General features: G+C 45.9%; 1 protein-coding gene across 2 annotated transcripts in view; it reads right to left on the minus strand.

Annotated features, from left to right (window-relative positions):
* RCAN1 (regulator of calcineurin 1) overlaps positions 1-25,032 on the minus strand; it is a 95,158-nt gene that overhangs the window by 6,854 nt on the left and 63,272 nt on the right. The window contains exons 1-2 of one of the 2 annotated variants that reach the window (XM_039228508.1): positions 5,392-5,585; positions 2,258-2,431 (exon numbers count right to left, since the gene is read on the minus strand). In XM_039228508.1, coding sequence (XP_039084439.1) covers positions 2,258-2,431; positions 5,392-5,478 — 261 coding nt within the window. In that variant the 5' untranslated portion in view covers positions 5,479-5,585. Of the gene's footprint in view, positions 1-2,257; positions 2,432-5,391; positions 5,586-25,032 lie in introns of those variants that run through there. The other variant, XM_039228501.1, reaches the window with a different exon arrangement.

A 25,032-nucleotide genomic window follows, 5' to 3' on the forward strand; every position in this document is an offset into this window, starting at 1 on the left:
TGTCTGCTTAATTCATTTTTCTCCTTTCAAGCCAGGCCAGGCAGCCTCGGGCCCATGCGGCCGCCCGCACTTGGGGGCTGTGGCTTCTGGAAAACCTGCATGGAGCGAGGCTCCACTCAGCTCCCGCTCTCGGTCAGAAAGAAGTTTGCAGCCCTAACCCTTGAGCAAATTCCTAGAAACATGCGGCACAAATCTTAGAGTGCTGGAGTGGCCATGCCCACCGTGCACTCTCCTCTGCCGCCCTCCTGAGAGAGCAGGGAAGGTTCTCCCCGCGCTACTCATCCCAAGGTCACGGGCCATTTTGGAGGTCGCTTGCTTTCAAATACATGCTGATGTCTGAGTTCTTTCCTTCTTTCTTTTCTTTCCTTCTTTCCTTCTTTCTTTTTCTTTCTTTCTTTCTCTTCTTTCTTTCTTTCTTTCTTTCTTTCTTTCTTTCTTTTTCTTTCTTTCTCTTCCTTCCTTCCTTCCTTCCTTCCTTCCTTCCTTCCTTCCTTCCTTCCTCTGTTCTTTCTTTCTTTCCTTCTCTCTCTCTCCTTTCTTTTTCTTTCTCTCTCCTTTCTTCTTTCTTTCTTCTCTTTCTCTCCTTTCTTTCTCTTTTTCCTTTCTCTCCTTTCTTTCTCTCTCCTTTCTTTCTTTTTCTTTCTTTCCTTCTTTCTTCCCTTCTTTTTCTCTTTTTCTTTCTCTCTCTCCTTTCTTTTTCTTTCTCTCATTTCTTTCTCTCTCATTTCTTTCTTTCCCTCCCTCTATCTCCCTCCATCCCCCATTTCTTTATTTAGAGAGAGAGAGAGAAAGAGAGAGAGTACGCAAGTGGAAGAAGAATAAAGGGAAAGGGAGAGTGAGAATCCCAAGCAGGCTCCATGCTCAGCGCAGAGCCCAACAGAGGGCTCGATCACAAAATTGTGAGATCATGACCTGAGCAGAAATCAAGAGTCTGACACTCAACCAAATGACCCACCTAGGCGCTCCATGATGATGGTTTTTTTCTTCTTTTCACCTTCATAGTTTATTGTCAAGATGGTAATGATGTTTTCTTAAAATAGGCGAGACATTGAAAACTTAGAGTATGAATTTTGTCTTTCTCAAAATAAATTCTTTAAAAAATTTTTTTTAAATGTTTATTTATTTTTGAGAGAGAGACACACAGAGTGTGAGCGAAGGAGGGTCAGAGAGAGAGACAGACACACACAGAATCCGAAGCAGGCTCCAGGCCCTGAGCTGTCAGCACAGAGCCCAACACGGGGCTGGAACCCACTAGCTGTGAGACAGATCATGACCTGAGCTGAAGTCGGCCGCTTAACCGACTGAGCCACCCCGGCGCCCCAAGAATTCTTAAGAGTTTTAAATCAACACAGAAGGTGCACATGGACCAGAAAGGGTGTCCACGATACGTTGCTAAGTAAAAGAGAAGGTTGTAGTAACTCCATTTTTTTGTGCAAGCAAATTAAACCCATACTAATGCGTTTGTATGTTTGAATATGTGAAGGAGAAAGCGTGTAAGGATTTACACTAAATTTTTAAAGGTGGTTACGGTAGGCAGATTGCTTTGAAGGGAGAGGGGAGAAATGTGTCTACCTATTTAACTTTAGGGACTTCTGAACTGTACTTGGATTGTTTCGGTGACTCTGTGTTGCTTTTGTCATTCAAATGACAAACATGCTTTAAAAAAAAAGGGTACAGATGTAACAGTGTTCACTGCAGCATTATCAAGGATAGTGAAAAATTAGAAAACAAGATAAATGTCCTACAGTCAAGACTGGTTAAATATGTCTGAAATATGTATATGGTAGAATATTATGTGCCTGGATAATGATCTTATTAAACACATTTTAATGTTGCAGTAAAATGATCATGAATAATGATACTTGGTGAATAAGGAAGGGCATGAATAGGATATACTTAAAAAATTTTTTTAATGTTTATTTATTTTTGAGGGAGAGAGAGGGAGAGATGTTGTGTGAGCAGGGGAGGGGCAGAGAGAGAGGGAGACACAGAACCCGAAGCAGGCTCCAAGCTCTGAGCTGTCTGCACAGAGCCTGATGCAGGGCTCGAACCCATGAACCGCGAGATCACGACGTGAGCCAAAGTAGGACACTTAACCGACTGAGCCACCCAGGCGCCCCTAGGATATACTTTCAATTCCAACACTGCAATTGAAATACGTATGTATAAAAAAATCAATGTATGACATAATCAATGTCTAAGCTATTTTTAAAAAGGGTGAGAAGGAGAAGCATGTGGACCACTGGACGCCACTCACCTGGGCAAAATATAATTTCATTTCCTTTCCAAGAAATTCAGTCTTGTGCAGCTGGAGTCTGGCATCCGCGGCAGATAAGGGGTTGCTGAAGTTTATTCTGACTCGTTTGAAGCTCTTAAAATACTGAAAGGTGATGTCCTTGTCATATGTCCTGAAGAGGGATTCAAATTTGGCCTGAAAAGTAACAACAAAAATAAAAGGAGTTAAAAGATACCCGCATATGAGTCCTGACGACTACATTACATTTCTACTTGAGGAAGGGAATTAAGTGTCATTTCCAGAACACCCAACTACTTTCTTAAAGGAGACAAAGCCAGCCTTTCCCCTATGAGGAAGATTTGCTTTGGGCCCTTTTAATTCTAATACAGGCGATTTTAGAGGAAAGTAAGAAGGCAGGATTTCTTAAATTCATTCAATCAGCAGAACAATTACCAATACTCAAACACCTCTAACAGTCACAAAAACATTCTTTTGAAAGTAGAAAAGGAGAACATTCCAAGGAGGTCCATTCTGGTAATTTGTCCCCCTCCCCGCCCCCCACTTCAGCCTGACAATTCCGTATGTCCAGCAACCTTCCCTGGCCTGGCAAACTCCCATTCCACTGCTCAACACAGAGGGTTGCTATGTATATCAGATGTTTCTACAGGGCTTTAAAAGCACTGGCACTCATTTGAAAAAAAAAATTTTTTTTTTGCATTGGGAAACAATGAAGTTAAAAGAAACCTTGCCTTTCTCAGTGTAAGGAAGAGGTTTCAAAAGAAATCTCCCTATCATTTTCCCACTGGGTCTGTTACTTTTTAACTCTCTAAAATAAAATACTGGTTTAAAAATTAATGTACTGTGAATGGACCCATTTCTTTCTTTCCTTTCCAAAAAACTGTATTTAAATTCAAGCTAGTTAACATACAGGGTAGTATTGGTTTCAGGAGCAGAACCCAGTGATTCATCATTTAACACAGGATGCCCAGTGCTGGTGCCCAGCACCCATTTAGCCCATCCCCCACCCAGCTCCCCTCCAGCAGCCCTCAGTTTGTTCTCTGTAGTTAAGAGTCTCTTGGGGTTTGCCTCCCACAAACGGACCCATTTCTGCAGGCTGGCTTGAAGGTTTGTGCATTTCTAGCTCTGGTGTCATAAAGCCCAGTGAAAAGTTAGAAAACAGCAATAGTTCTTAGAATGGAAATGCCCAAGTTCAAGGGTGTTAGGCTGAGATTTGAGAAGCTTTCTGGGAAAAGATGTGTGGAGAGCCTCCTGCTAGGCTGGGTTCTGGGGTGGTGGCTTTTGGGGGGAGGGTGTGGTGGGGAGACCGAGACCACTGCGAGGTCCCAAGGCTCCAGTGAGGGAGTTGAGGGACGGTTGAAACTTCCAGAAAGACTGTACTTTGAGTCGTCCTGCTTTCCGAGTGTTTTTTCCCCCCCGACTGAACACTTAAGGGCAGGCTGTGGGAAGTCTACAAAAAGGCAAAAAGGGCCGGCTGAGGGTCCGGTTGGGGGAGGGGCGTGCCTTCTACCAGAGTGACCGAGGTAGAGGGGGTGGGCGGGGCGCACCGAGTACCTTGGAGACCTGCAGAAAGCGGGGAGAGGGGATGGCATGGAAGAGAGGAGACTATTTTCAGGGATGTTCAGTGCTAGAGAGAGGCAAGGGAATGGGATCCCCAGGTGCAAGAGGCTTCAGAGGCAGGACAGGATGTGCATTCCGGCCTGGGGGCGGGGCCTGGAGAGGGGGGGGTCAGCCCCCAGTCCCGTAGTCAGGTTTTTCCAAGGATGCAGGTGGGAACACCTCACCAACTTTCTCCCTCTGGATTCCGTGGCTTTTCTTTCGTTTATGAAAAGTTTCTGAGCGGTTCTGCGCAGGCAAAGAATGAGAAAAATACCCAGAGACCGCTTCACAGAGGGCTTCCCCGCCCCCCACGCCCCCCAACCCCCCCCCCCATCAGGAGCTCGGGCAAGTTTCTAGCCCACAGCACGTGTGTATATTTGGAATTTCGCATGGCCTCATCAGTAGGCCTTGTGACCAACTGTTTAGTTTTGACGTTATGATTCAGAATTTAGGGGAGATGACTTTGAGGAGTATTTTTAGAATACAAGTCAGGGCTCAGGACCAGAACACAAGAGAATGCACAGTATCTGTCAAATCCACATTACCATGAAGCCATTCTCCTGTAAAATCATCTTATTTGTCCTAACAACGGATAGCTAGTTATTATAGCTGTTGGATGCCATCTCTCTTTGATTAAATAAATGGTTTTACTCACACAAGGCTAATATGAAATACATAAGATTTTGGAAAACACACAAAATGTGCTGCGATCTCGTTCAAAAACCACTGTCCCGGCTCACAAGCATCATACACAGTTGCAGAGTTCAATTTGATTTAAAAATAAACCCTTCACATGTCCCAATATGGCATTGCCTATAAAGTGTGTAATATGAACACTGTACCCAAACACAACACACAGAATTCACTCATATACATTATTGTTAAAGATCAAGTAGACAGCTGGGTAGCCACTGATGGAAATCTTACATCTTAATCGAATGAAGAAGAAAAGCATGGTAATCAAAATTGCTACTTACACTAATTACCACCAATGAGCGCTGCTTCCCAGGAAGTACGCTCATCCCACACTTAAACTTGAGATATTTATCCAGTTTTATTGCTTGCTATGGCTGCATTTTCCCTAGCTAAAGAAATCTGAAAACTTGACGACAGATCCTTGTAATTACCACAGACCAACACATATCTTGGCGGTATTTATTTCCTAAGATAAAATTACATTATTCTGATCTCTAGATGGCAAAGTGAAACGCTGTTCACCGTCAGAAAAAAGCTTCCCTCTAAATGTTTACGTACAACCTACACAGATTGAAAAATACAAATTGTGTTAACACTCTGCAGTACGGGTTGGTCAGAGGACCTGATGCTTTCAAATACTGAGAGCTTTGAAAATTCCTTCACAGCGAATCCCTCAGGCCACAGCTTTGTTTGATAAAGCACCAAATATTCTGGACTCATTTCAAAACCCCCAAGCCCGCGGGACAGCCACATGCCACCCCCCGCAGACATTTCAGGTACTCGTCCCAATTAACACAATGCTTTGAAAACTCTCAAAGATCCCATTATATTAGAAGCCTTACCCTGGTTTCACTTTCGCTGAAGATATCACTGTTTGGCACACAGGCAATCAGGGAGCTAAAACTGTAGTTGAAGTTTCTAAAGTGCATCTTGCTTTCTTACAGAGAAAGCACTAGCGACTCAGGCAGTCAAGCCCCAAGTGAGGTTCCTTTGCAAGAGGCTGGAGGTGTCTAGCTCCAGCCGGCCCTTATAAAGCACCGAAGCCCAGCCCCACTGGGGAAAAAAAAAAAAAGCACAGCTTCCAAGAGCATCCTGTTTGGACAGCAAATTCCTGAGTCAAGTCCTGCATGCTTTCAGGCAGACAGAGACAGAGTGTAAGTTTCTACTGGAAAGAGGTGACGTCAACACCTTAGTCATTTTCCCTATGCTAATTAACTTTGCTTGGGGAGGATGGAAAAAACGGCCAAGGTTTGCCTTGCAGCTGCTTTATCAACTCCTCTTGCAACATAGTTTCCACTGGTAATAATTCCATTCAGCCACTCCGACACCATGCCTCAGCTGAATGGGACCACCCTTCTTAAGATGGAAAATGTTACAGAAGAAAAATGAGGAAGGTCTCAGCAGTAAACAGTAATTAGCCTCTAGGGGAGTGCTGAGCCTTTGGGAAACCTGGGAACTCAAGCCTTGATTAGTTTGATCCCTGTAATTCCCTGAAAACCTCAATCCAAGTTTCATGTTGGGGTATTAGAGAAAACGTTTTGAAATCTTTCTTGGTCAATGAACTCTGTTTTTAAAGAAAAAAAGTGGAATTCATTTTGAAATATGGCGCTCCCCCCCCCCCCAATTGAACTTTACTGGATGAATGTCCCAATTCCCACTTGTATTCCACAGTATTCAAGCAATCCTGGGATTGTTCATTGGAAAATTTTATTATTGTAATTTGGACACTAGGAATATGCAACATTTGGATCATTTTCTAAGAGCTACTGGATTCAGAAAAAGATACAAAAACATTTGAGAGAACAGTAGCCTCTGGAGTTGAGAAGAGAAACACTGAGATCAGTTGTCCTGCTTTGAGACACAGACTAAAAGTTGTGTTTTTCTTTTCATAGAAAAGGAAGAAGAAATGGAAAGAATGTATGCTATCCTCATGAGGCTACCTGAAAAGGGGCTCCTTTTCAGGTAAGATATCTGGAGTGGAGAACATACTGGGAGGCAGGATTCTAGTTCCTTCCAAGGGCTGCAACTCTGAAGTGCTAAGCACTTTATCAGTTTGGATCCCTGTGGCAGCCTGGGTCCCGGGTCCCTCCCAATCTCCCCCAAAGCATTATCACCTAGAAGCACTCTAGTTACTCAAGTTACAAAGCACACGGAGAGACACCTCCTAAGCTTCCAGAAAGTTAACTAGAACCCTGCCATTCACATGTAAAAATTAACTTCAAAGAATCATTAAAGTCAGCCAGTAATATTCAAGTCTTCAATAATGGCGCAAAACCAAACCAGAGCATTTGTCCCTCCAAAAAAGGAAAAGCAAAGTCTTCTTGGATGAAGACTTGCTTAATTTCAATGCGCACTGCCTGCCTCACTGCCAACTGTAGAGTTATGTTAGAAACCAGTTCCGGTGTTTGTGTTGCCAAATTACCCATAACTCCCAACCTGAAAGATCTAAATGCATATATTCTAAAAAAGTTGGGAACACTGGGAATAGTACGGGGATGCATCAAATGGCACGGGGATGTGGTCACGTGAGATGGTGCTTGGCGACTGGTAGTGTGTGTTTGGGGGTGCTATTTTCAGTGCTGTCCACAATGTGTCCCTGACACACACACACACATTGTGGTGGTGGTAGTGCGGGTATGGGAGGTATTGGGGGGGGCACTAAGGGGAAAGGGAGGGGGAGGTAGGACACAGGGAGCCTCCTCCAGAGGCTGGGAAGGGCTCTGAGGTGCCCCCACCCTCGCCCCGCCAGGTCCAACCCCTGGCGCCCCCTCCCCCCTTTCCCTTTCTCCTAGAGTCCACCTTAGCGAATAGACTGATCAGAGGAGGAAGAAGAGGCAAATTTCTGCTCAGAGAAATAAATGATAAATGATCGATCTTTCACTAGGCTGCCCAAAAAGCCTAGCGTGTGATTCTGTACCTGCCTTTGACTTGAAATTAAAGTCCATTTGAATCAAGTTGTGAACCTGAGCGCTCCCAGTTTTACACCCGGAATAGGAGCTCAAAACAATAGCCAATTGTAGGGAGGCTGAAAAGAATGCTTTCTGGCAAAACTCCTTGGGTCGCAAAGTGACCAGGGCCTTGGACCAGAGAAGGGCACCTAGGGTCCCTCAGCACTGGCTTCCTCGGCTACTGTGTGAGAGGCATGGAGCACATGTGGGTTTTCAAAGTACGTCACTGAGTAGCAAGGCTCCTTCATGGAGCTCTAGCCCCGGCTGGCCAAGGGGACAGACACCTGTCCCTGTACCCAGAGGTAACACTGGTTTAAAAGCATCTCCGTTTCCCTCCACCTGCTAATCTGACAGTTCTCATCAGGAACGTCCACTCTTCAGGGCACCTGGGTGGCTCAGTTGGTTAAGTGTCCGAGTGGCTCAGTTCATGACCTCTAGGTTCGTGAGTTCAAGCCCTGCGTCTAGCTCGAGCTCTGTGCTGATAGCTTGGAGCCTGGAGCCTGCATCCGATTCTGTTTTTCCCTCCCTCTCGGCCCCCTCCCCCACCTCAAGAATAAATAAACATTAAACAAATTTTTTAAGGAATGTCCACTCTTCAACTGCGGGTCTATGATACATGAACTTGGATTTCTAAATGTCCTATGTGAAAGAATTACACTGTAAATAGTGATTGTCCTTATGGAGGATAAAAATTGTTCCAAAACAAGTATTCAAAAAAAAAAAAGGACATTCCTACATGTATATCCCTTGTCGTTTGGGAGACAAGTACGTTCCTGATTCTTGTTTGCTAGTCAGATAGAAGTGATTTGAAGAAAGCAGTGCCTAATGTCTCATTAGAGCTCTTGAAAAACATACCAAAAATTGCACTTAAAAATAGTAAAACTGACACCAGAAGTTAAAGAAGAAGTGAAATGCTTTAGTCAACTGAAAGCTTTAGATGTTTTGCATTTCTTCCATTCATCCCATAAAAATCCTAACTTCATCTCTTTAACTTGCGTTTGCTTCCTCTGGCTCCACGCAGATAGAGCATATTTTCGCTAAGAAGTTTTCTATTTTCAGGGAGGAAAAACTGAGGTTTAGGTTGAATTCCACCGTTTCCATTACAGCATTCCTGAAGCAAAGTTAGGATGACCTCAGTGCGTCCTCATAAACCCCATGGAGTTTGCAGCTAAGCCAAGAATGTGCCACCACCAGGGAAACTTTCTACAAAAACGACCAGAAAGGGAAACTGAGTTTGGACTTTGATGTGCAAACTCAAGCAGAGCAAAGAATGGGGTGATTCACCAAAGGTGGGGGGGTGAGGGGGGCCGAAGGGTGGGGCGGGGAATGACACACCTGATTGAGATAAAAGGTATCATTTTAGAGAGCATTTATCTTGAACGCTAATGAAACTTGTGGTTTAGTTGACTCTTTTAACTTCTGAGATAATGGAATTGTTTTACTGTTACTTCATATTTGTAGCCCTTTCTGTCTACAATGTGGAGCTTTGTTCTTCCAATCTCAGTGACTATACAATGTAAACACCCAGAAGCTCACTCCTACTCATTCTTATCATCTCCCAGTCTAAACGCTGGTATTAACTGAGGGGAGCAATCTTGTCCTCAGCTCGTAAACCCGGTTAGTACCAAATTCAGCATTGCCGTGGGATCAAACAACGTGATATAGGCAGAGTGCTGGGCATGGCGCCTGAAACACAACCAGTGATTGTTGTGTGTTAGCTGCGTCTCTACTTTCTACTTCACCTCTCATGATCTTAAGGTTCAGAAGGGCATAGTTCAATTAGGAGAGCCAGGACTCACCCTGGTCTTTCAATTGCAGATTCCAGGCTTGTTCCACGAAACCCCAGCACCATGCCCACCTAGCAGTAGTGCCTTCTGGTATCGGAGCTCATTTCCCCATCTCTGTTCTCTCAGTTGCCTGGCTGGACTGTCTAGGGCATCTTGGATGTCTTCCTTTTCTAAGGGCTCTGCCCGCAGAAGCATGGAGAGTTCTGTGGATTCTCTGCACCACTGTCCATTTTGCACTCCCTGCACACCACTTCAGGTGGCTTCTGCGACTGCCATACCTTTCTAACTGGTCTCATTGTGCCAATTTCTTATTGCTTCAATATAGTACACTAATTCCCACAACATATAACTTCCTGAAGTCAAGCTTGATCACATTTCTCTCTCACTGGAAAAACTTCAGCGACTTCCCACTGTTTCTTGGGTTGAAGATGAAGACTTTGACTTAGTATTCATGCATGCATCCATCCACCCATCCACCCACCAAACCACCCACCCACCCACCCATCCACCCAACCATCCACCCATCCATCCATCCATCCATCCACCCACCCATCCATCCATCCACCCATCACCCACCCAACCATCCATCCACCCATCACCCACCCAACCATCCATCCATTCACCCATCCATCCATCTATCCATCCATTCTTTCACCCAAGCAGTTTTTTAGGTGTTGAGGATTCAAGGGTGAACAAAACAGACAAAACTCTCTGCCTTCATAAAGCTTACATTCTAGATGGGAAGAGAAGAAAAAGAAAAGAAACAAGATCAATGGGTAAAATACACAGTGTGGTTAGACAGTGATAAGCGCTGGGGAAAAGACATGGAGAGAGGCTAGCAAAAGCTGGGAAAAGATGTTAAAAGAGAGATGAGCCAGAGAAGGCGTCCTTGAGAAGATGTCACGTGGAAGCATCAGATCTGAATGCCGCCTTCCGTGCCTGGGAACACAAAGACACCAACCCAAGAGAGCCTTGGCATACTGAAAGCCCAGCAGGAGGTTCTGGGTGGCTGCAGGGGGGAGGCATGGAGAAAGTGGTTGGGAACAAGGCCATGGGAGCCTTTGAGCCCTGAAAGAACTCTGGCTTATATTCTGATGGAGGTGGCAGCCACCAGGGGGTTTTGAGCAGGACTTGACTTCCATACAACAGAACCACTCCAGTATCTTAGTTCAGAATAGAGCCCAGGGCAGGGTGGAAGCAAGATGCCCAGGGAGGAATGAGGTCTTTCCCGGCCATGGAGCCCTCAGCCAGCTACTCTCTGGTCTCTCCTCTGCCCTTCAGACTCCTATATGTCCCTTCAAACGCATCACAAACACAGCTTCTCCAGGAGACACCCCCTGCCCCCACTTCCCCCGTTAACCCAGCAACCCTCTGGGCTCTCTCCATAGTTCCATTCTTATCTGGCAATCTCCCCGACTGCCTGCAGTGAAAGCCACATAGGGGCAACAGAACTCATTCTGTGCTTCCTGGAGACTAACTGTTTGTGACACTCAGAGACCACCCCAGGGAGGGCCCATCTGAGGCTGCCAAGGAGCCAGAATGCACCAGGCATCAAAGAGCCATGGCCCTTGGTGTTCCTGACTGAAGGGTGTTTCTGAGTCTTTGGTTTGAGCCAAGGCCATGCCATTCCTTTTTGTCACAGGATGTGCTGTAGCATCGGTAAAGGCACGTGTGTCCCCAGAGGGTGCCAGTCCTGTTCTGGGGCACACGTTCTCTGTCCCTGCTGTGTGGGAGCAGGTCACCCGGGTGTGGGGGACAGGGCCATCAAGTCCAGGCTGGGAGACCCCACCCCCTGGGGTCTCTACCAGAAGCCTGTGATTCTTCAGGGTCCCCGGCAGCAGTCTTGAAAATCCTCTGCATGTGGGAAGAACATGTTCAGCTTACTGTATTTTCACTTCTTATTTTTAGGGTGTTTTGTAAGGTGCCCAGTGTAGCATTGAGATTGTGTAGAATTTACGAACAAAAATGCTGTTACTGGCAGATGTACTGAAAAGTCTTTTTCTTGCCAATGAGATTCATGATCAAACCCCATGGAGACCATTAGTCTATGCGGTAGTGTGATTAAATTCCCAATTTTCTTTGAGCTTCGTCCGAACGATCATGTAGAAGAAAGAGAGAAGGAAAAATGTTCTTCTTTTTGATCTCCAAAGGAATCTTCAATCTCGTTCTCTGTTAGGAGGAATCAGGGAATTTCGGGAGGAGGCCAGATTTGGGCTCAGGAATTTATTGCTTTTAGCATTGCTTTATTACTGGTAAAATCAGCTGTATCATGGGGAGGGGCCTCCATTTCAAAGCAAATGTAAAACAAAGCAGGTGACCTTTCTGGGCTTCAGGGTTCTAACCAGAACCCCCTTAAAAATGGGCAGGTAGGGGTTCCCCCATGACAGAGGGTGATGCCTATGATAAGAATTCCAAATCTACAATAAGAAAACCATCTTAAGTGAAGATCACCTCTGTGTTTAATCAGCGCTAATCTTCTGGATCTGCAGGATACCATGGAAGGAATGATATTAATATTAAGCTTCAGCCTGGCACACTTCTGATCATTTGAAAAAAAAAAGTCTGATGGATCTGCTACTTTGCATGGATTAGTACAAGATAGTGTGCACCTAATTAGTATTTCTGTGATAACACAGAGCGTTCAAGGACTTAAGTCTATAATATGGGTGGCTTATTGATGCCAGTGCCAAAAAAATCGATAAAATAACCATATATTATAGCAGAAGGGCAAACATACTCTGTTAAAGGTTATGGAAGAGATTTTTTAAAAATGCAGTCATCAAAAAAAAAAAAAGAAAAAGAGAAAAAATAAAATGATATTTTTATTTCCTAATCAGTTGATTAGGAAAAAGTAGGGACAAAAAACATGTTCAGATTTATATCTTAAAAAAAGAGGTCACGGTTCATACAAGATTTCATTTTGGTTGTTAAATTCCACGTGAGCTCAAAATCCCATTAACTTCTGTTTCCTTATTACCTCAATCTTTCCTTCGTACATAAAGGTTAAACAACCCTCTGTGACTTTGGAAACTCGAGGCTTACAAGGCTGAAGATGGAGAAAAGAGCCGTAGGCAAATCAGAACTGTACTTAATGAATGGCCTGGAGACGGGCCGACATGGATGAAGGGAGGTAACATTTATTTAATTTAGAGATGACTGCGGCCAAAGCTACCCTAATTAATCATCCCTTATTTGCCCTCTTTAGTCTAGTCCTTTCCCGACTCACCTCGCTTTAATTACTGATTTTAACTTCTGCCTTGATGCCTTCCTCAGCTGGGGCACAATCTTGTGGCGAACCACCCTCCCCCCCCCCCCCCCCCCCCGCCCCGTCCGGGGCAGGAGACAAGCGACAGTCTGCCCCTGTGCTCACCACTCACGGGGACCTGGTTATCTCTCCTCCCAGCCCTGCACTGATTCATTCCCATCAAGTAAATCACCTCTCCCCACCCTTTATAAGTTTATTTACTTATTTATTTGGGGGGGGGGGGACAGAGAGAGAGAGAGGGAGAAAGAGAATCCCAGGCAGGCTCCCAACTGTCAGCACAGAGCCTGTCGCGGGGCTCGAACTCACAAATCCGTGAGATCATGACCAGAGCCGAAATCAAGAGTCGGAGGCTCAAGTGACTGAGCCACACAGGCGCCCCTCTAAATCCCTTTCCATTCAAAGTATGAGCTCTGCTTTCCAGTGTGAACACAGACGGAAGAACCCTGTTGAATATTCCATGCTCCTCCAGGAACAACTGACCCAACCAGACGTGGGCAGGACGTGGGCCGCCGGGAGGCAGAAGCCACATGTCATTCCAGTAGGTTCTCCTGGGGAACCTGGCCCGGTGCTGGGGCCCCGCAACAGCCTCTCAATACCCGGCGAGCATCTGGCTAAACAAGCAGAAGACACAAAAGTGAGGGGATTGTGCAAGAGGGAGGAAAGAACAGAGCAAAACCCAAATCTGTAAACACCAGATATAAAACACCGTTTTCAAAAAATGTGCTATGCAGCGTTTGCATCCACGCCCGATTTAAAAACTCAGGAGTCAGCTCAGAAATCATTCTCTGCCAAATGCGGGAGAAGAGAAATGTGTGTCCTGAGTGCTTTCCTGCTCTTTCCACGACCGCCCCCAGGCCCTGTTTCCCTGTCTGTCGCTGAGAAGTTTCCAACAAAGCCCCAGCTGATGTTGCCTTTTTATACTGACGTTGCCCTCTTCCCTGATTATTTAAAAGTCTGAAAACAAGTGGCATGAGGAAATACATCCTTTCTTCGCGAGGATGGCACATTGATTTAAAATATACTTAAAAAAAAAAAAAAAAAGGTAAACTACCAACACAGAGCAAACAAGGCCCCACCGCGACTTGGATATTGACACGCACCGTCAAAAATGAGAACTGAGCCAACTTTGTTCGTTAGGGAAATTTGGGCGTTTCTGTCAAGTGACCAGAACCTGGGCACATCTTTACCCCATGGCGTCTGCGGTGGAGGAGCTGTCCTCTTAGGTCTAGAATTGCCAGCTCCCCAACACTTAAAAAAGTTAGTTGTCTGTATTTAAAAACTGGGAAGTTTCACAAATAGATTTTTTAAAAAAAATTTTAATGCTTTTTTTTGTTTTTTTGGGATTTTTTTAAAAAATATTTTTATTTATTTCTAGGATAGAGAGAGACAGCGTGAACAGGGGAGGGTCAGAGAGAGAGGGAGTCACAGACTGAAACAGGCTCCAGGCTCTGAGCTGGCAGTCAGCACAGAGCCCGACGCAGGGCTCGAACCCACGAACCGTGGGATCATGACCTAAGCGAAAGTCGGACGCTTAACCGACTAAGCCACCCAGGCGCCCCTTTTTTGGGTTTTTTTTGTTTTGTTTTGTTTTGTTTTTGAGAGAGACACACACACACAGGGTGAGCAAGGAGAGGCAGAGAGAGAGAGGGAGACACAGAATCCAAAGCAGGGTCCAGGCTCTGAGCTGTCAGCACAGAGCCCGACGCAGGGCTTGAACCCGTGAACCGTGAGATCATAACCTGAGCCAAAGTTGGACGCTTCACCGACTGAGCCACCCAGGTGGCCCTAGAAATAGAATTTCTGGCTTCTTTGTGGGGGGGGGAAAGAAGGGAAGATGTGGCAGTTCAGGGCCCAGAGACCCATACGGCAATGGCTGGACTGGTGGCTAAACCCCGTGCTTTCCAGATATCATTGAACCCATCGCTCCAGACCCCAAAGGCATTTGAGCTTCTGGCCTCTGGCTTAATTTAGTAAGTTATCAAAAATAGCCCAGTCCCTTGCTGTGAGCCAGACACTGAGAGACAGGGGTAAAGTGAAATGGCTCACCCACCCAGCCCCCTGGCTCCAAGCGTCCTAGGTCACTTAATCTACTTCAAATAATACATTTATTTGTTTAAAAAAAATTAATGTTTATTTCTGAGAGAGAGAGAGAGAGCGCGAGCGAGCAAGCTCCAGTGGGGGAGGGGCAGAGAGAGAGGGAGACCCAGAATCTGAAGCAGGCTCCCGGCTCTAGCTAGCTGTCAGCACAGAGCCTGACGCGGGGCTCGAACCCACGAACTGTGAGATCGTGACCTGAGCCGAAGTTGGATGCTTAACCCACTGAGCCCCCAAGGCGCTCCTCAAATAATACATTCCGAGAGCACGTCCGTTACACCTCACATGGCAGTTCTTCGGGTGGTTTTTTTTTTTTTTTTTTCCTGGCCCATTCACTGGCACAACACATTTTCATAAGTGACTTCCTGGGCATTTGCTAAATGTTCTCTCCTGCCTCCAAAATTACACAGTAATGTAAGTGAACAGCGGAGATGTTATTATAGGGATGACATAGATTTCTGCTCAAATGGCTACAAACCACAGTTGGTTTCTTTAGAAATTGTAAGTAAGACGTTGGGTCACACCAGAGAGCAGACAGCACAGCTAAGAATCAGAACCTTAACACACTTACAGATTTCTACAGAACTAGCTTGTGACTGATGGAGGCAGAAAGGTTCTGTCTGAAAGCAGAGGTCTAGGTATTTTCAGAGTGAGGCTTCTAAGATAGTTCTTTAAAAGATGACTTAAATTGCCTTCGTAAAAATCTAGGATACAGTTTAATCGAACTTCTTATGTTGAAATAAGTCTTAGGAAGATCGTGCCTGGCTTCATCCTTTATTTTATTTTTTAATGTTTCTTGATTTATTTTGAGAGAGAGAGAGAAGGCATGAGCAGGGGAGGGGCAGAGAGAGAGAGAGAGGGAGAAAGAGAATCCAAAGCAGGCTCCACACTGTCAGCACGGACCCCAACGGGGGGCCCAATCCCACAAACCGTGAGATCACAACCTGAGCTGAGGTCAAGAGCTGGATGCTCAACCTGCTGAGCCACTCAGGTGTCCCTTGACTTCTTCCTTTAAAGACACGCTCCCCAAGAGTCTAAGGTGCCCTGGCTCTTCCATCAAGAAGGACATCATGGTGGCTGCTGTGGAGGTGAATTACCTGGCATACACGGTAATCCACTGCTGGGGTCCACTGAGCCCCCACCCCCTGCAAGCCCCCAACCCGCCAGCAAACCCAATACACTGGCAGCTTCCGGGCTCTGAGACAGATGCTACTGTACAGGAGGTTTATTTGGGGGTGCTCCTGGGCTCAACATGCAAGAAAAGGGGGGGTGCGGAAAGGGGAGAAAAGGAGCTGGGCAGAGGTAGACCGAAACCACAGTGTGGCCTCAACAGAAGCTCGTCTGATCCTGCGGGGGGTTCTGAGGACGACACGACCCTCCCAGGAGCAGAAGGGCCTGCACTGATGCCCCCACATTGGTCAGCTCTGGGACAGCAGCTACCTTGAGAAGGGGTGGGGTATTTAGGGAGGTGGGTGGCTCTGCTCAGCGGATGTAACCCCTAAAAGGGGCAACTTCCAAGGGCAGCTGGGGGGCAAACCCTTTATTCCTGAAGGGTCCAGGAGTGCGTTGCTGTGTCCATCAACCAACCAACAAACCAACCAACCAACCAACCAACCAACCAACCGATGAGGGAAACAAAGGCAAGAAGAATATAGTTTAAATTAAATGTCCTTACTGCTTACACACAAAGCATGACCTTCCTGAAGGAACTCATGGCTGCCTCAGTGCCTTAATGTGTGTGTTTTATTAAAGACTAAAAGTAACCTTTATCTTAAGAGCGCTAGCCCCTCAAGGTCCTGAAAGCCTTGCTTCCAAATTCCTTAGAAACTTACTTTATCTTGATCCCTTCTCTTTCCAAGAACTGAAAAGTATTTAATCAGTCACTCCTCACAATCCCGGCGCAGCTCTTTCTGCCCAGGGGTCCTGTCCCCACGCTGTAATGGAATGGCCTTTTTGCACCAAAAACTTCTCAAGAAATCTTTTCTCCTCCTCCTCTTCCTTCTTCTTTAAAGTTTATTTCTTTATTTTGAGAGACAGACACAGAGAACAGGGGAGGGGCAGAGAGAGAGGAAGAGAGGCAGAATCCCAAGCAGGCTCCATGCTGTCAGCGCAGAGCCCGGCACGGGGCTCAAACTCACGAACCATGGGATCATGACCTGAGCCAAAATCGAGAGTCGGCCCACTGAGCCACCCAGGCGCCCCTCAAGAATTCTGTCTTAGCCATTTGCTCACGAACCCCATTTCATAATTTCATCACAATCCCTCCCGAGATCAAGGAACCAAAAAGTTCAGGGTCAAAGATTTGTACACGAAGTTAATCATCTGAAATATCTCACAAATAGGACAGACTTTAAACTGGACTCCATGAAAATACCACTGATTTCATTCCAGATCATTAGCTCGTTGATCCAGATCATTAGCTCGTGTTCAGAAACTTCAAAAAAGAAGTATGGTTAAAAAAAAGTCGTAAACTCAACGGTTTCAAAATCTCAGTATTTACCATGCCAATTGAGACCCCAACAATTTGACTCCTAAGGATTTATTCTACGGAAATCCACAGAGCTGAGGGCAAAGGTTTAGATGCCAACATATTCCCTGGACTCCTGCTTGTGCAAATAACATGCCCAAAACAACCTCGACATTGAAACAGTGACCAGCTAATATGCTGAATCCGTCCCATAGGGTACAGAGCCCCCCATGTTAAGGAGGTGAAAACTATCTAACGCCATAAAAGATGTTCACAACTTGCTGTCAAGAGAACCAAAGCAGGTTACAAAGCAACGTTAATTGCTACGATCCATTTGGGTGAAAAGAAAACATATGCGTGTTAGTGTAAGATTGCAATGTTTTCCTTTTGTGCCTTTTTGGACTTAACTAGTATTCCTATTTGGGCTCACGGTGAATATTTATTACTTCTGTAATAACACAGAGATGTCTCTCTTTGCCTTCCCCTCCCCATCTGTTACATATCAATGCTCACATGAACCGCAGTTAACAGATACACTACTGCAAAGTTAGAGGGTCACGGGGAGAGGAAACCTACCCCCCTGTTTTTTGCAGAGTGGTGTGGCTTGTGGCTTTCATTTCCTCGCACTGTGAATATTTATTACACACAATTTCCAAACCTTGTGTTCTTAACCCATTAATATTTTGGGGTGCCAATTGTTGAGAGAACTCCTTTCCTACCTAAATACTTCTGAAAGCAGGGATTTCACCAGAAAATATTTCTTTTGTTGTTTTTTTTTTCTTTGATAACCTCCTTTGCCCACCATTTCTATCTGGTGCAAGTGACCAACCACTTAGTTGCATTGACTGGGACATTCTCACTGGAGTCTGGGCCCCTGCGTGCCAGGAGACGGTCACTGCTCCACGGTGCCCACCTCCACATCAGCACGACCAGATCTCACGCGGCACACTCAGCAGGCTCCGGGGTGTGGCTGGCAGAGAGCGTCTGCTGTTTTTTGGAAAATCTCCTGTCCAGGCTTTGCAAATGGCCCCCAGGGTCATGCCTTCTCTGAGCAGAGCAGGCAAATTCTTTCTTGTCACTCCCATGTCCCCACATCTACTCCTTCCTCATCTGTGTTTTCACCACCCTGCTTGCTGTCCCAGAATCACATCCAGGTGTCTTCCTTTCTCCTTGGGATGGCCCTGCCCTCTGCATCTCCCTTCTAGCAAGACTGGAATGTTACCTAATGAGTTTTTCCCCCATTACAGCCTTAATGATGACAGCTGTTCAAGTATATGAGCTCTCAGAGAATTTGTATTTAATCAGCATATTATGGAGATCAAAGTCTCATCCCCAAAGGAATAACTGCATTGCTAAGAGGAAAATTCCAGGCAGCAAATCAGGTACAGGGGAAGAGTCTCCTAGACAGGTGCGCTTTTCTGAGGCTGGGTTCTACCTATATGGAAATGAAACCTGTATTTTGAACACCTATATTGAGTAGATTCTTACATGACCTGTTTGGGATTAAGAGCAGACTTTCAAGCATAAAGAAAAAGGATTCATTTGTGCATTCATTCATCTCTCATTGACTAATCACCAGCCTTGTATGACCTTGAGCAGAGAACCCAGGTGCGCATGTCCGGACTTCTGACTACAGACCTGTCAGCTAATAGATGGGTGTTGTGTTAAGCCGCTGAATTTGTGCTAATTGATCATGCAGTTACAGAACATATTTACCGAATTAGAAATTCTGTGTTTTAACAAGTCCCCTAAGTGGTAGGATGCATGCTCAAGTGTGACCACCTCTGGTGTTCATAAAGAGCCCACGCAGCAGAGCTTGGCATAAGTAAGTCTGGAGCCAATGGCACCTGCGGTACTATCATTATACATTCTGGGGGGCTTCTGGCTCCTTTGTTGCATTTGAAAAAGTTTTTAAGAGTACAAAATAGGGGTGCCTGGGTGGCTCAGTCGGTTAAGTGTCCGACTTCAGCTCAGGTCATGATCTCACAGTTCATGAGTTCCAGTCCCGCATTAAGCCCTATGCTGACAGCTCAGACTCTGGAGCCTGCTTCAGAGTCTATGTCTCCCTCTCTCCGCCCTTCCCCCACTCGCGCTCTGTCTCTCTTGCTCAAAAATAAAGAACCATTAAAAAAAAAAAAAAAAAGAGTACCAAAGAAAAAAAATCTCCCGGCTTGTCCTTCAGGTAGGAGATCAGACTGACCACTGGATGTTCTGGAAATGCCAGACAAGGGGGCCATGTAGAATTCCTTTTCCCCACTTCAACCTAAGGGTCAAGGGCAGCTAGAGCTAATACTGATAAAGCCGCTGCAGAAGAAAAGTTCTATCGGAAGCAGGACAAGGAAGGTGGACCACGTCCCATATTCTGAGAGGCTGCATCAGGGGAGGTTGACCTGAATCTCCGAAACTATGAAGGTAGGACCTACTTGACACGGTGGTTGTGGGTCCCTAGGAGAGCCCCCCTGGGGTCCACCCACCCAGGCCCGGGCTCATCGTGGCTTTGCAGTCGGGGGGGGGAACTGTGAGCACACTCGCCTTTCTCCCTCCCTCCGATCCATTCTTCTGTGCACCGCTCATTTCTTCCGGACTTTTCCGAGTCTTTTCCGATTAGTGTTACCATGGTTTCTCTATCTCCCCCTACTTATTTTTAATCTACGTGCGTCTTTATATCTAAAGGTGGGTTTCTTATTGGCGTCTCATTTTTTGATCCCCTCTGACAATCTCTGTCTTTCACTGGTGCATTTAGACCCCTGGTGTTCAAAGTGATTGCTCGTTTAGTTGGATTCATAGCTACCATTTTTGTTACAATTTCTGACTCTTTTTAAAATCCCTGCCTGTTTCTTTTCCCCATCCTTCTTTCCATCTCTCTGGTTTGTTCTTCCACCCCCTCCCCTTCACTCCCAGGAGGGCGCCTTCACCTGCGGCTGCCTCGGGGTGACATGAAGGACACCATCTTGTGGGTGGCATGGGCGCCGTATTTACATAAGCTGCGGGCAGACCTGTTTATAGGAAGGAACGTCTGGAAATCTTCGTCGAGTTCTCTGCATGCTACTTGACAGCAGTAGAGCAATAGGGCCTGGCTTACAAGCAGGAAGACATGTCTTAGGAACATTCTAGAAGCTGAGTCTTGGAAAATGCACACCACAGCCTCTTTGAGACATTCCAGACTCGGGCATTTGGAAACAGCCTGTCCCTCTCTTCTGTCAGCACTGCTTGGGCCTCTACTCACTCTCAGAAGAAAACCCAGCATCCAGACCATAAGTGGCTCCTGGGACCGCTCAGCGCATGTCCTGCCCTGCCCGGGCCACAGCCCAGGCCCAGCCACATTGCCCTAGCTCAACAGCGTGCCCAGGCTTGTAAGTCTCCGGGCTCAGGGCTTTCATCCAAGCCACTTCCTCTGCCTGGATCACCTCCTGTTTCCTGGCCGAATCCCACTTGAATAATAATTTAAATATCATCTCTGGGGGCGTAGAAGTTGCCCCTGGCCCCCAGATGTGGTAAACGCTACTCTTCTGTTAAGCATCTCTACTCCTTCCTGGCACCCAGGAGGACTGTAATTGGTTGTGGGTTTACCTCTTCAACATCTGTCTTCCCTGCTGTGCGCTCCCCCAAAGCGGGAACATGACCCTCCAACCATGTTTTCAAGAACTTGAAAATGTGACATAGGGCACTGAGCTAGCAATTGACACGTGCCTTAGGACTCCGTACAGTGTGTCAAAGCCAAGGTTTAGAATTCGCTACAGGAAGAGAATACTTACCAAATTTTGCCTGAAGAACTCTTTGCTTAAATTACATAGCTAGACTATCTTGCCACCTTGAAAATGAATTCAGAAGAGGTCCTAAAAAAATTAAAACTAGGAATACGTGGGGATATATGTTGTTTAAGATACATCTGCATAGTATGATGAGCACAAAAGTCAAAAACACAATGGTTGCTGTAGAGTTAAAATACAGGGCTGACCCCAAATAGCCAAAGCAATGTTGAGAAAAAAGAGGAAGGCTGGAGGTACCATGTTTTCTGATTTCAAACTATACTACAAAACATTAGTAATCCAAACAGTATGGTCCTGGCACAAAAACAGGTACATACAGAGATCAATGGAACAGAATGGAGGAGCCCAGAAATAAACCCATGCTATATGGTCGGTTAATGTACATCAGAGGAGGCAAGAATATATAATAGGGTAAAGACAGTCTCTTCAATAAATGGTGCTGGGCAAACTGGAGAGCCACATGCAAAAGAATGACACTGGATCACTTCCTTACATAAAAAAATAATTCGAAATCAATTAAAGACTTCCATGTAAGACCCGAAGCCATCAAACTCCTAGAAGGAAATGCAGGCAGTAAGCTCTTGGACATCAACCTTAGCAATATATATATTTTTAATTTATTTTCTTTTTTAAACTTTATTTATTTTAAGTAGGCTTCATGTCCAGTGAGGAGCCCAACCCAGGGAGTTGGGGCCACGTTCATGACCCTGAGCTCAAGCCCTGAACTGAGATCAAGAACTGGATGACGGCTCAACCTACTGAGCCACCCAATCGCCCTGACGGAGGCATTTATATGTGACTTTACGTTGACGAAGCTAAACAGAATTCTCTGGCCCATTGTCACTGGTGGGACAGCCGCTGAGCCTTGTGCCTGCAATCGGGGGCAGGCTGGACTGGCCTTGGGTCAGCAGCCCCATACACTTCTCAGTGGGACGTGACCCCTCAGAGAAACCAGATCAGAAAGCAAAGCAAAGTTACAAAGGTAGCACCCCCACCCCCACCCAGGCCCGGTTTCAAGGTCATCTCAAGCTTGCCCCTTGCTCGTGTGGGAGATAACAGCATTGCACCAGCCGGCCAGCGCGTGTTCCCCACGCTTCCAGAACCAGCCAGAGGACACGTCGCCTGAATGCCACCTGGCATTTCCTAACAAAAGCTTATACTGATGGAGGTCTTGAGCATTGGTCCCCCACAGAAAACTGATGTGAGCCATAACCAAGAGAGTCGTTCTAGAAATGAGGAAGTAGATCTTAGGCTCCTTGTGGTTTGTCATGAAAACTGCAGCAATGTGGGGCATGGGTCAAAGGAAACCCTGAAAAAAATAAAACCAAAACACCCAACAAACAGATGTGCGTGCCCAGTTTGGTCTTGTGTAGAAGAGGAAGATGAGCCTGACGGGGAAGATGCTTTACATCCCAATTTTTCTGAGCCTAGGATTTCTCTCAGTGCTTCCTAGTACTTACACTAACCATGTTTGGGATGAAACCACTTTTCCTTGTGCGGCCCTGTGCTTTGCATTCTAGAATGTTTATCCCTGCGAGACGCCCCACCCCCTGCCAAGTGCCAGCAGCTCACCGGCCACCATTGCCGCGATCCCGATGGACCTCTCGTCTCCCATGGCTTTTCAAGAGTCCCCGGGGAGATAGCTCTGGGATCCAAGATGAAGTCGGTTTGTTCTGACACACTAAGAATAGCCTCAGCACGCCAACACATTCCTACATTCAGTTAATATCTCGTTCAAAAGGAAAAGGTGGCCTCTTTTCATACAGGGCTCCTTTAAAACATGTCATTTCAAACGGATACACAGAAGATATCGTCTGCATTGAAAGACTTCAGTGGGTCTTGAATAAAATGAAATCCTTCAGAGAACTAACATGCTCTTTGAGCATCTGAAGGACGAAAGAAAGTGATTTACAGAAAGTGATTTACAGAAATAAAATGGCTAATAGCAAAGGGTCTCTGTGACTCAGAAAATGAGTTAGCAGTCATGTGAGGCGAAAGTTCTTGTTTTTCTATTAAAAAAAAAAACCCCACAGACACAAACCCAGAAATTCCTCCTGACAGCAATCTGTGCATCCAAACATTTACCAGCAGACTTACTAATCTTTGGCCCTGAGAACTTTTCAGATTTATTAAATGATGGCTTTAAGAGGAAATGACCTAAAAATAGTGGCTCTATGTACTTGTTCTCTGTTTCTTCCTTATCATCATTATTATTATTTTTAATGTAGACATTAAAACAGTTTCATTGTTTCAAACTAAAGAGCTTTTAACTTAAAGTCACTGACCAGTGTACCTGAGCATTGAGCTATTCAAAAAGTCCCAATGATAGTGCCAATGTGCGGTCAGCAAGACGTGTAACGACCACTTCTTTCAGAAGCTGCTGCAAAAACCATACCCTAAATGTTCACAGGAAAGAACAATCATTGTAGCTTAAAAGCAACGCTGTCTTTGAGTTTGCAGATGAAAATGGCATTCTCAAATACTAATAGGCAAATAAGTTGTTACAGCTCTCCGAGCAGAAAGTAGAAGTCAGAGGCCACGGCGACATCCACTCTACCAGGAACCAAAGGACAGGAGGAAGTAAGCTAAGAACAGCCACGGGGTTTTCCCTGAGATGTACATTTTACAAGAAAGGCTCAATTCCATTTGAGATATGGAAAGACAGTGTGTTTTTCCCATGAATAGGGGAAACAGGAAAGGTAGAAGTTGCTTGACCCATTACTATGTCTTATCTGGAAAATGAAAAAGGTGGAGAAAATGATTAGTCATAAGCGCATGACTTATTAATAATGACCTGTGTGAACGAACTGCTCCCAAAAGCTCTGGTTTGGGGTCGATGCTCTTGAAGGCTGTAAACAGTGAACAAAGATGGTGGATTAGCAGGTGGTGTTTTCTTTGGAACCCAAAGGGTCGCAGAAAGATTCCACCAGGCAGCAGTCGTGCTGTCTCCAGGACCGAGGGGCGGTGGCGTCAAGGAACGGCTCAGGCCCCCAGGGTCCCGAAGTGGAAAGAGCTTGAACCCAGGCACAGGGGACCCCGTCCCCCCAGCACCCCCAAGAGAAAGGGCATTTCCAGACGAGCCAAGAGGAGAGCCTACTGGTGCCTAGCAGGCCTATTGCTCTGTATACATGCCACGTATCCCCCTCTCTGCCCGCCCCCCCCAACTCCTGCCATGCAGGCAAAGAGCCCCTAGGATATAGAGAATTTGGAAAACATAGTCCCCACAGAAAAAGTAAAAAGCCAAGAAAATGAGATGAATTAAGTGTCTTGCCTACCGCTAGGGATTGGACTGTGTCCTCTCCAAATTCGTATGTTGAAGCTCAAACTCCCACTGTCGTGGTTCTACGAGGTGGGGGCTTAGGGACGTAATTAGGTATTTAGATGAGGTCATGAGGACGAGCCCCCCAAGATGGGATGGGATTAGTGTTCTCACAAGGGGAGGAAGGGAGGCCAGGGTTCACTCTCTCTGCCCCGTGAGTACACAGCAGGAAGGCAGCCTGCTTCAGGGTACTGGGTGGCTCAGTTGGTTAAGCACTGGACTTCAGTTCAGGTCATGATCTTGCGGTTTGTGAGTTCGAGCCCCCACATCAGGCCCTGTGCTGACAGCTTGGAGCCTGCTTCCGATTCTGTGTGTCCCTCTCTCTCTGCCTCTCCCCGCTCCCCACACTTGTGTGCTCTCCCTCTCTCTCTCAAAAACAAATAGAGCTTAAAAAATTTTTAAATTGGGAAAGTAGAGTTTTCAAAAGGGTAAAAATGATTAAAAAAAAATCAAGTCAGTTCATGCTCAGGATTTTAAATTCTCTGCGATATCAAAAATTTCCAAATATGAGTATGGTACTTTTATTTATTTATTAAAAAAATTTTTTTAAGCTTATTTATTTTTGAGAGAGAGAGAAAGAGAGAGAGGGCATGGGTGGGGGAGGGTCAGAGAGAGAGAGGGAGACACAGAATCTGAAGCAGGCTCCAGGCTCTGAGCTGCCTGCACAGAGTCCGATATGGGGCTCAAACTCACGAGCCTTGAGATCACGACCTGAGCCGAAGTCAGACACTTAACCGACTGAGCTACCCAGGCGCCCTGAGTATGGTACTTTTAAAAACAACCTTATTTGAGATATAATTTTAAAGTTATTATAATACATTGAAAATCTGTCT

Source organism: Hyaena hyaena, unplaced genomic scaffold (assembly GCF_003009895.1).
Source record: "Hyaena hyaena isolate Hyena2069 unplaced genomic scaffold, ASM300989v1 scaffold_2, whole genome shotgun sequence".
In the NCBI taxonomy this organism is placed as follows: domain Eukaryota; kingdom Metazoa; phylum Chordata; class Mammalia; order Carnivora; family Hyaenidae; genus Hyaena; species Hyaena hyaena.